General features: G+C 35.5%; 1 protein-coding gene across 1 annotated transcript in view; it reads right to left on the bottom strand.

Annotated features, from left to right (window-relative positions):
• Window positions 1-797: 797 nt before the first annotated feature.
• LOC103597394 (dnaJ homolog subfamily C member 1) overlaps window positions 798-12021 on the bottom strand; it is a 162769-nt gene continuing 151545 nt past the window's right edge. The window contains exons 9-10 of the mRNA XM_008581223.1: window positions 4618-4737; window positions 798-832 (exon numbers count right to left, since the gene is read on the bottom strand). Coding sequence (XP_008579445.1) covers window positions 818-832; window positions 4618-4737 — 135 coding nt within the window. The 3' untranslated portion in view covers window positions 798-817. The remainder of the gene's footprint in view (window positions 833-4617; window positions 4738-12021) is intronic.

Below are 12021 nucleotides of genomic sequence, written 5' to 3'. Positions count from 1 at the left end.
AAATAAATGTTGGTTTGATCTCTTAAATGATTTTTGCAATGTTATTCTGACGAAGTGAATATACAGTTTATAATCATGTCCTGTGTGTGACTTTGCTCAATGTTGAAATAAAAGTGGTGACATGGAATGCAAATCTATAAACTTCTGCTCTAGAAATTACATAATATATAGCAAAACTCTAACCAGGCCAATGGAGAGATTAAGTAATTAATTATGTAGCTTTATCTGATGGGCACAAAAGGACCTAATACTTCAAAATAACACTCTTGCTTCTCTCTCCTTCAAACAGGCAACCAGGTTGCCTGAAACTCTTACACCAATCATTCTTAACCTTAGGATAAAAACCTGCAGACTCCTACTAAAACACAAGTGTGTGTGTGTATGATATTTGGTAACACATTAAATTATCATCTATTAATATCATATAAAAATTATTAGACTAGCTAGTGACTCATCTAGCAAGGAGAATGGGATAAAGTATCCATTCCTCTCTAAAATTTAAATACCTTTAAAGGTTGTAAGGTTAGAGAATAAGGGAAGAAGGGAGAGAATAAGATGAGGCACAGACCAAGAGAACTGCTACAGCAGGAAGCTGGTAAGGGGACAGGGAGGATTAATACAGAAAACCAAAAGGACATTCCACATCATCTTTACAATTTTGTGTAGGGCTAGTCTGACTCTAAAAGTAATAGCAATATATTTGCTGAAATAACTATATATTTAGTTCAATGATAAACCATAAAACTTACTTTCAATTGAAAAATCCACTCATGTGTTTTTGAAACAACCACCACAACAGCAACATATAAAATCTTCTCTATCTCCTCGCTATCTGTAGTTATATAAAACAAAGTTGGGAATTTTATTTTCCCTCCTCCTCTTCACTTGCATAATGGATTGCTTATCTAACTATACACCTTTTAACTCACACGATGGCACTAAACTAATTATAAAAGTCTTTTTAAATCTAGCCACCTGTCTTTTGTTTTGCTGCCTACCTGGGCCTTTTCCAAACAGGCGGAAAATCTCCAATCAGTCTGTTATCACAACCAGAATGCAGAGATTAGTGACCATGGAGAGAAGCAGAATCAGTTTACATCCTTTCAGGCAAGAGAATAATGTTACTTCACAAGCAAGAAATCTGAGGCTCCCTGACCTTAATTTAGAAAACCTGCAGTTAATAATTACATTAAAGTGGTTTTGCATTCCAGACAGTTTTTATTTCCTCTGTTGTTTTTATAGTTTGACTGTCCTTTATGGTTACCAAAATTATTTGCTAAAAGGTATGTATTAACATTTAAAATATTTAATCCATAATAAAGTAGATCTTACATTTTAGATATATGAGTTAAAATATACTTTGCAAATTTTTTTTTTAAAACTGAAAATATTGCTTGTATTTATCCAGTCAAATTTAGCAATCTCTTATAATTATGATAATTAATACATTTATTTCCTTTCTTAATAAAATAAGATTTTTCACCGTGATGTGTCAACCCAAATAAAGAACCACACAGGTCCCATCAATGGCATACTCTCACCTTTCCCCCCAAAAGGTCAATTGTTTCCTGAAGTAGAGAGAACTAAGCCTGAAGCTACAAATTTAGCAAGGAAACCAGGTCAAAGAACAGCTGTGCAGAGCCAAGGAGAACTGGTCAGGTGATCAGGGCAGTATACAGAGGTTCTGATGACAATCAACTGAACCTGGCTTCTTTTTCATAACCAAATACTTAATGAAAACAAATCTAATTAACACCAGAAGCCAAAAAGAAGCATAAGTGATCTTTTAAAGTGTGGTTAATTTTCACTTAGCATTCTACAAAATGAACTATACTAGCTGAACCCATTTTAGTTGCCTAAATGTAGTTCACAATGTCATTCCTGTATGTTACTAAAACGAGTTAGCTGAGTCTTCAGCACCTGTTCTCTTTTAGAGTGATTTATTGGGTGTGCGTGAGTGTGTTTGTGTGTGTGTGTGTGTGTGTGTGTAGTTATTGCAATGAAATGTATAGTCCAGCTACAGAGATGATGCTTACAGAATGAAAATGCACTGTGTCTAAATACGAGCTGTCTTCCAAAAAAGTTCATGGATAGATTTTTATTATCTTTTAATTCTATTTTTCCATGAACTTTTTGAAGTACCCTCGTACATACTGACATAGAATAAAAGTTACAGTGGCATTCTTTGGTGGCACAAAAGCTTAGGTTTGTTAAATATTTATTTCCAAGGTACTTTTGGTATTATGAAAACAAGCACTTGGCAAACAACAACAAAAACCTCAAAAAGTCACGTTTGTCACTCCATTATAAAAGGAAAAAAAATATCTATTGCAGACACGTAATCAGTCTCCCTTGGGTAAAGGCTAGGAGAAAAAACTGGAAACACATGGGATGAATTTGCAAAAGTTTAAAAAGATGGCTTTGGGGCTGGCCCAGTGGCGCACTGCTACAGTGCGCCGCTTGGGGGTGCGGTGGCGCTCCCGCCGAGGGTTCGGATCCCACATACAGACCGGTTCCCGCTCACTGGCTGAGCGAGGTGCGGGCGCAGCACCGAGGTTTGCGATCCCGTTGCCGGTCCCGGTCCGGTACGGGCGCGACACTGAGGGTTGCGATCCGTTGCCGGACACGAAAAAAGACAAAAAGGAAAAAAAAAAAAAAAAGATGGCTTTGCACTAAGACTACTCTTGTAAATTAAGTATAGCTATTCTAGATCTAGGAGACTGTTAGTTATACAATACATATTCTTAGCATTTTTACAACTTACATCTCTCTCCTCTTAAAAATACAGATAAAAAATCAGGTTTTAATGACAACAAATTAATTTAAAATACTGCTCCACTCAATTTCCTATCTGCCTTTAGCATTAAATGTAGAAGAGCTTCACAGAAATATTACCTAAAAAATTAAAGGTAGTGCTGTCTTCAAAGGAGATACTAAGTTAGTGTACTATTCTTTTTCATTAAGCAATTGAACTAAAAGTTTTGGGTCCTTTTAAACCAATTTTTTTGTAACTTTCTAAAACTTATTTTAGTAATTTTTGTTTACTACTATATTAATAGCAGCTGTATAATAAAGTCATAGTATTGAAATTAAAATATCAATAACCACGAAATGTACTTAATTTGGCCAGATATTTACTAATAAGTCATTATTAACTTATCTTTTATAAAAAACCTTAAAAATAGATAATAATATGTACATCTCAGTAACATTCTTAGGTATGTAAAGGTACATGAAAGTATATTTATGGTTTTTCTTCAGTCACTCAAGGTAATTGGTCTCTTCATGAAACAGCAAAAAAAATTTGTTACTAGATACAATAGCTATTTTCCATCATGATCAGACTTTAACTCTGAACCAGAAATAATGCAAAACATCTTATAAAAATTCAAATAGTAGTCTTTTAAATGTGATTTTAAAGACTTGTTTAGTAGTAACAATATGCATATATATAACTTAAAATTCTCAAAGCAGGTCCTATTCCCACCACTTCCCTCATCCACAAAAAGGAAAGAAGAAAAGAAAGGCCTTGAGAGTTATAGTTATTCTAAGTTTTGTTTCTACATTAAAAAGTAGAAGTTTACTATAGAAAGTGACTTACAGCATTTATAACAAGTTTTTTTTTGTTTGTTTTTTGCTTTTAGTAGATGTCTTTAGTAATCATTTTGCGGGTTTTTTTCATTGTTCGTTATCAAAAAATACCTAAAGGTACACCAGCACTAACAGAATTGAAGGGAATATTCAAATCTTTGCTTTCAGTAATAACTCCTTATGTATTTTTAGATCTATAGGATTTATTTAAAGTAAATCTAGAAAAGAGTGCTTACTATCCTTTATGAAAATATCAATTAGATAACTGATAAAAATAAAGATTTTTCTTCAATTTCAACTAAACATTTACTGAGTATTTAGCACATGTCAGATACTGTGCTAACTGCTTTTTAAAAGATTCTCTACTCTAAACTACTCTACTCTTCTCTACTCTACTGAAAAAGCACCCAAATGTTAAGTCAAAAACTTTCTAGGTAAATACTTTGTCTTTTAAATGTTAGGTTTGGCCACATATATATAGTGTGTGTATGTGTGTGTGTTTGTGTGTGTGTGTACACACATATAGTTTCTTCTGGTTAAACAACTTGTCAAAATGGATGGATGGTATCATCCTTGAAATAAAAAGACAAACATTCCATTTGCATGTAGGAATATTGCTCAGTTAATTCAAACCACCTATCTAAATACAAATAGCAATCTGTACTTCAATGTTAAAAAGATCCAGCTGAAATACAAACTCTCTAATTCTGATCAGTTTGAGAACTATTTTTTCCCACAGTTAAAGGGGTCACTATAAACACAAAAACTGGCATTGTTTTTCTGTAATTAAGTTAGAGTAGCATAAGTCTCTAAACACTAGAATTCCTCATACAGCTGTTAATTGTGGTCTAGGGGACTGGCTCACATCTGCTTCTTGCTTATTTCATTAATGGTTCACTTCCTGGTCTTAAAAGGATTGTAGTCTTCCTCCAAAGATAATGTCGGGCCCATGTCTGTCTGCCTTCTACATAGTTGGCTTGTTCTGGTTTGTCACTCTCCATACAATGCAAATCTGAGTGAACTCACATCTGTCACAGATCGACCCAATTCATGGGCAATCTTTTCCCATCGACCTGGGGTCCCTCCTGGGAACTTAACCATACTTCTTGTCAGCTGGCTGAGGTCGTCTTCTGTCCATTCAGGTGCCTACAAAACATTAAAGAAAATAAAGAAGGTAATTGGGAGGATCCTTGCTGAAATATTTAACAAGCCTGTGAAACAAATGATCAGCAATGAGTTTCTGCAAAAAACAATACTAAAATGTATCTAATAGTTTAAATAAAGTTTGAGTTGCATATTTAACATAAGAATGTAAAGCTCCAGCAGACTTTTTTTATTATCCTTTGCATACCAAATAAGAAAGCAGAAATATTGCAAAACCAGGTTTTTGAAGACATTAAAAAAAAAAAAAAGACCATTCAGTTTTGCATTTAAGTGAGAAGCTATTCTCAAAGCCTATGAAATGCATTCTTGCTATGAAATGAAATGCTACTCACAAATGCTTCACGTAACATTACTATTTAAACTTTAAGAAAACAAAACAAAATCTTACAAGTACAAATGAAAATGTGAGCAAATAAATGTACTGGTTTACAATCACAACTGAGACAGATACTTTTTAAATTCATTCTATGTAACAATATTCAATTTTTAAAATAATGTATTTTCAAGAAGTTTAACTTGTTAAATGCTAACATTTTATAAAACTTTGGAGCAGAAATAAAATGAGAAAGTCTTGTGACCAAGACTTAAACCATCAAGTCCACGCAAAGCAAAATTTCATTTTTCAGAAGGTAACTAGCTTCTAAAAGTTGACCAAATTATTAAACTCAATAATAAAATACCTTAAAGATTACAAAACCGCACAAGCAAAAATTCTAACAGTGAACATATTCTCTGCATTTTACTCAGCACAACCAGCAGACAAACCACAAACTGAATAAGGCAAAAGAAATTACCAAATAACAAACAACCACATTACAATTACTTTACATTACATTTTAGCACTAAACTATCCCCCACCAGAGGCAGTAACCACCTTGGTATTAAACAATACTCTTGTAGTCAGCAGAGAGATTGAGGAAACCTACCTTATTTTCCTTTAATTAAAAAAAAAAAAGAAAGAAAGAAGGAAAGAGAAACAAAAAAGGAAGAAAGAGAAAGAAAGAAGAAAGAAAGGAAGAGAGAGAGAGAGAGAGAGAGAGAGAGAGAGAGAGAGAGAGAGAGAGATTTTACATTACATTTTAGCACTAAACTATCCCCCACCAGAGGCAGTAACCACCCTGGTATTAAACAATACTCTTGTAGTCAGCAGAGAGATTGAGGAAACCTACCTTATTTTCCTTTAATTAAAAAAAAAAAAGAAAGAAGGAAAGAGAAACAAAAAAGGAAGAAAGAGAAAGAAAGAAGAAAGAAAGGAAGAAAGAAAGAAAGAGAGAGAGAGAGAGAGAGAGAGAGAGAGAGAGAGAGAGAGAGAGAGAAAGAAAGAAAGAAAGAAAGAAAGAAAGAAAGAAAGAAAGAAAAGAAAGAAGGAAACCTTTGAGACAATACCTTTTCTAATCACCATTTCCGATAATGAACAGGCATACATCAGGCAGTTTGCATTACAGAACCATCAGCACAGAACAACAGTCAGAGGTGAGTGACCCCAGGGACTATCTCCACAGCTACAGCAAAGCTTCTCCCTGACACTAATCCTCCCTGTCATTCTCCCACTGTGCTCTAACCACACTGACATCCGCCTGCCTCACTGCAAGCTTAACGGGGCCCTTCCTGACTTTTTACTGTCTCCCCCAATCAATGGTTCAAGCGTGCTCTTTTCACCATGTCCAAATGGCAGCTTCACTCATAATCAAAGTGCACTGCCCCTGTTAAAGGGCTTTCCTAAAGGCTTTCCCATTTGCATTCATTTGCAAAGCAAACTACTTTTATTCACTTTGTTCTGCTATCAAGAATGTTCCCTGAAGCAGATAAATTGGCATAAATACAACCTGCCACTTAAGAGTCAGTAAATAATAGCCAATAGTAGGGAGGATTTTATCAATCATTCTATTTTGTATCCACTAAGAGCTGAAAGCCTCAAACATATTCATCAGTACAGCCCCTACAATACATGCATAAATTCACTTATATAAAAAGGTAGCCTACATTAGGTCTGGTCAGAATTTCTTTGATATTTAATGAATATTAGAAATCTAATTTGTGTATCAGATGATTTAAAAATTTACAAGAAGGGTTTTTTTCTTTCTTTTTGCTTCTTTATTTTTACTTTAGTTAAGGCAAAAAGTATTATTCAGATACTATTTAGAAGAACATAATTAGATTTTCAAGGAAGTCATAGTTTTATTGCTAAAAGCTGAAGCTTTCACACCTATACCAATGGGTTTCAGGAATGCAAGAGTTAAGTTTTAAGGAGAATTTAAATATAAGCTTACATTATAAAACCATACTATGAAGAACATTAAGTTGAAATTGCATGATGATATACAATGATACAGTATGCAAACCACTTAGTATATCAATGCAATTTCACACTAAATCATCTAATTTCCGCATTAATTAAAAAAAATATTTTTAGAGCAAATTGTCTAAAATGTCAAAAATATAAATCATTGTTTCACATAGTTAACTAATTCTTTAACTCATATTTTTAATAGATTGGCTTTCCAAATATGCTACATATATGAGAATAGGCACTAAAAACCAATCTGATTTTAATTCCTTATAATGAGAGTCTAAAAGTATAGTACCACTTTTTTTCTGGAAAGGAAAAATTTTAAATAAAATATTTGAATTGATAACCTGAAAAATTACCTACTGCTATGACAATCTTTCCTTCTGGATTCATAGTTATTTCATGCCATGATTTTCATTATTAATATTTTTAAGAAGATCGATAATAACTAGGACCATCATCTGAAATCTGAGAGAACCATTTTAGCAATTCATTATTCTCTCTCCTATGTCTGTAAGGTACTTTGTTGAATGTGTAATTCCACAGCAATAGTTAGTTGTGTCTTTAGAAGCAACAGAGCCTACTGTGATCCAGCTACTACAGCAGCCATGAGGGTGGCCATGGTGTGAATGTATTCTCCCTGTTCTAATCTGGAGCCAACTGTAGCTGTGAAAGTCAAATGAATGCATAAGAATACTGCTTTGCCACTTAAAACCATGTGTGTCCAATATTACTGAAACACAGGGCCAAAAATTCATCTCTACAGTAAAGTAATGGAAGAAACCACATGGTGTGGGGACAGCTGTTGTGACTACATAAGCATTCCAATTTTGCATCAGAAAAGCCCCACTCTGGGAATAAATCTCCATACTGAATACAAAATTAAAAGTAAGTTTTCAAATTATCCAATATTTTTATGTAGTGACCTCAAAATATATCTACTAAAGTAAAAACATATATGGAAATTTCAATTGTATTCCCAAATAATGTCCCTTTGGGATCGATTTTTGTCGTAAAACCTGCTGTATTCAAAGATTTGGTACCTTTAAGTACCTTTAAAAATCCTTAACATTCTTGGGGTATAGGGGTTAGAGGCTGTAGAGGAAAGCACACTATATTTTTAAAGTAACTTATATACACTTTTTCCCTCACAGCTTTAGATCATAAAATATCAATTACAAAGTATTATGCAATTTATTTGACACTAAAAAATTATGGCCAAATAAAAATAAAAATTTTAAATATACTTATTATTTATTGTATTTTCATATTTTAATGAGGAAACGTCCATTTCTATCTGATAGAGATTGAAACTCCCTAATGAGAAATATTTCTATTATACGACCTATTAATGATCATTATTTATATAATTACAGAAGTTAAAATTTTAGATTCAACTATTTTTAATAGATTCAGCTCAACTCATAAATTCTCAGAAATCTTCCCCAAGAAAAGAATACCTTTATGTAGCATCACCCAGTTAAAATATCAGATGTATATCTAATAATCTAGTTATCTGCTACCCTCTATGTTCTGTATACACTTTCTGTTTTAGAATCTGTGTTCAGCTTTCAGCTATACAATTTTCCTTTCCAATTTAAAAACTGAGGAGTTAAATGCCCTTAACAAATATGTATGTAAGGAAATGGTATGTTAAAAGTAAATAAATAAAAGCAAATCATCTCAAATGTGTTTTCACTCTTAGGAAGAGAAATTCTTCTTTGAGGTTTCTCTTCCTGGCTTGCAGGTGGCTAGCTGCCTTCTTGCTAAATCCTCACATGGATTTTCCTCTGCGTGTGTGTGTGTGTTAAGGGGGTTGGGGAGGATCTTTGGTCACTCTTTTTGTACAAGAATATCAATTCTAGCAGATTAGGGCCCACCCTTATGACTTCATTAATTTAACCTTAATTATCTCCTTAAAGGCCCTATCTCTAAATATAGTCACATTGAGGGTTAGGTCTTCAATATATGAATTTGAGGAGACACAATTCAGTCCATTCCAGGGAGGAAACAACAAAAACTCAAACAGAAGTCCACAATCTGGCCCCATCGGTAATTCAAAATTTACAAAAAGAATTTATACAACAAAAACATAAAAGGGCAGGAATTGGCTTTTGTGCCTCTATTAACACAGCTTTAAATTAACATCTGCTGAAAAACACCAATTCGCAAACCTTCGTGCCCTTAATCAATACTGGGCATCCTGCTAAATTTAAACAAGGTTTAAATAATATAATATTAGGAGAATTGGTGAACACAATATTGAGGATAAACAGGTATGCCTCACCTTAACCACAGGAACTACTGTCTTACCTAAATTCCCCATGGTTATAGCACCTATTGTAAAATATCTCATAGTAGCCATGGACTCTCTGACTCAATGAATAATGAATTAAAATTAATCTTTGACACTTACAAATTGCCTTGATAAAATAGAGCCCATGGACTTACCCCTCCTCCATTAAAATAGTTAATATGGCCCAATGTATATTGAAACAGGGCCTTTAATGACTGAAATCCATTATACAGGACCTATTTAGGAAAGGGGTGATTATTCCCACTGCTTGTCCATCTAATAGTCCAATTTGGCCTGCTCTTACACTTGGGAAGAATGAATGGTGCCTCAGGGTGGAGGCACCCTTTCGGTCTTTTCAACCTCAATGCTGGGGACTTCTTTAAGAACCTATACCCAATATTATTGAAATTACTGATTTCATCTAATCAGCAACTGGTAAATATTTTGCTATCAAATATTGTACACTGGGAAATATGTTCTATTCAGTGCCTATTTCAACAGTCTCTCGACTGCAGTTTGCCTTCGCCTTCAAAGAGACCCAATACATTTTTACCCAGCTACCATGGGGTATGTCAACAGCCTCATCATAACATACAATCTTTGTGGGTAAGACCTTAACTGCACCCTACTTTCTCCACACGGGTATGACATTACATTGATGTCTTCCTCCTATAAGGAGATTCATTTGGCACATTCATTCAGAACACACAAATATAAAGGAGCTCACAAAAAGTGGATGGGCCACTGTCTCTCCCATAGTGCAAGGCCTTACCACCTTGGTTAAATTTCTGAAAATTATTTGGGAAACTGAAAACTTCTCCACACACGACACTGTCGAGAAGCAGCTACCGATCCTTTCAGCACCCCGGTTGGACTGCAAGCCAGTGCTCAAAACTAAAAATAAATGTTAAGCCTTGTTTAACGGCATGGAACCACTCTTGCTCCCTACTCCTGATACTTTCCTTCCCTTTTACTCCAACTTCAGCTGCTTTAAGGAGAATGACAATTAGAGATAGCAGCTTAGGTCTCCCTGTTCCCAATGGGGATAAAGGCCACATAGATAAAGGTCCAAGTATGCTGGGGAGTTTGGGTGAGGGGAGAGACTCAAACTTTTAAGGCTTTCTTGAAAAGGGTGCCCAAGTCACACTACCCTAGCCAGACCCATGGGTTCACAGTGGAGAAGGGATGCTAACATTATCTTGTGAGTGGTGCCCTTTTTAACAATTAAATGTACAATTTTTATTTCTTCTAATAAATTACTAGTAGGAAGAGATTTGTCATCCCATAACCGTCAGAGGAGATCTTCCCAATCAGGATCAGCTGCATGTAGAGAAGTGCTAATGGGACACTTAAATTGCTCCCCAATCTGTTTCCCTGTCCCTCCTGGATGGTCCAACAGAAATAGTATAGAATCCCAGGAGGAAAAAGAGGAATTACAACCTTGATTAAGGACTTAAAGACAGTGGGAGTAGTAAGAGACACACTATGTCAATACAACGGCCCTGTATGGCTAGTAAAACAGGCTAATAGGAGCTGGAAACTTACAATGGATTATCACTAAGTAAATCCAGTTGTTCCCATAGTCCTGCCTGTCCCAGACATTGAGGTGGTAAATGAACCCATTACATAGACTGATGACACCTAGTAAGCTGTCAGGGACATTGCCAATGCCCTCTTTGTCATACCACTAGCTCCTAAGGATCAAGATCAGTTTACATTCATGAGACAAAACCTCCAATATATGTTTGTAGTGATTCCCCAAGGGTAAGAATAAACTCCCTTGCCATTAGCCACAATGGTAAGCCAGGATTTAGAGCAAGTGCCTAAATATATCCAAAGTCGTCACTATATAGTCGATGTCCCATTAGTTGACAAGACAGAAGTCTCAGTGTCAACAGTCCTGACTGCAATGGTCACCAGCCTCTACAAGTAGGGGTTGCTGATAAATCCCAACAAATTTCAGGGGACTGCTGTCAATTAAAGTTTTCTGGGACTATGTGGGAGACCCACAATGCTCAATTCCTCTGGCAGGCAAGGAAACTGCTATCTCCCACTACCATGCACCACCAAAAAGAAGCCCAGCATGTTATTCAAATCTTGGAGATAGTATAATGGTCCTTCAAGAAGTTCATTTAAAGATCTGAATTATCTTTTAATTCTATTTTTCCATGAATTTTTTGAAGTACCCATGTAGGTGTCTCATTCTGGCATTCTACTTGGTACTTGTATTAGTCTGTTTTTGTGTTGCTATAACAGCATACCTGAAACTGGGTAATTTATAAAGAAAAGAGGTTTAATTGGTTCATGATTCTGGGACCGCTGCATCTCATGTCGGCCTCAGGCTGTTTCTACTCATGGTGGAAAGTGACAGGCAGCCGGTGGGTACACGTAGATCACATGGTGAGAGGAAGCAAGAGAGAGAGCTAGGGGAGGTACCAGGGTCTTTTAAACAACTAGCTCTCATGGGAACTAATAGAGCGAAATCTCACTCATGACCCTCCCCTCCCAAGGGTGGGCATTAATCCATTCATGAGGGGTAGATCACATGGTGAGAGGAAGCAAGAGAGAGAGCTAGGGGAGGTACCAGGGTCTTTTAAACAACTAGCTCTCATGGGAACTAACAGAGCGAAATCTCACTCATGACCCTCCCCTCCCAAGGGTGGGCATTAATCCATTCATG

This window comes from Galeopterus variegatus, unplaced genomic scaffold, assembly GCF_000696425.1.
Source record: "Galeopterus variegatus unplaced genomic scaffold, G_variegatus-3.0.2 Scaffold2302, whole genome shotgun sequence".
In the NCBI taxonomy this organism is placed as follows: domain Eukaryota; kingdom Metazoa; phylum Chordata; class Mammalia; order Dermoptera; family Cynocephalidae; genus Galeopterus; species Galeopterus variegatus.
The sequence above is the reverse complement of the archived record's forward strand: the minus strand, read 5'-3'. Positions and strand labels throughout refer to the sequence as shown.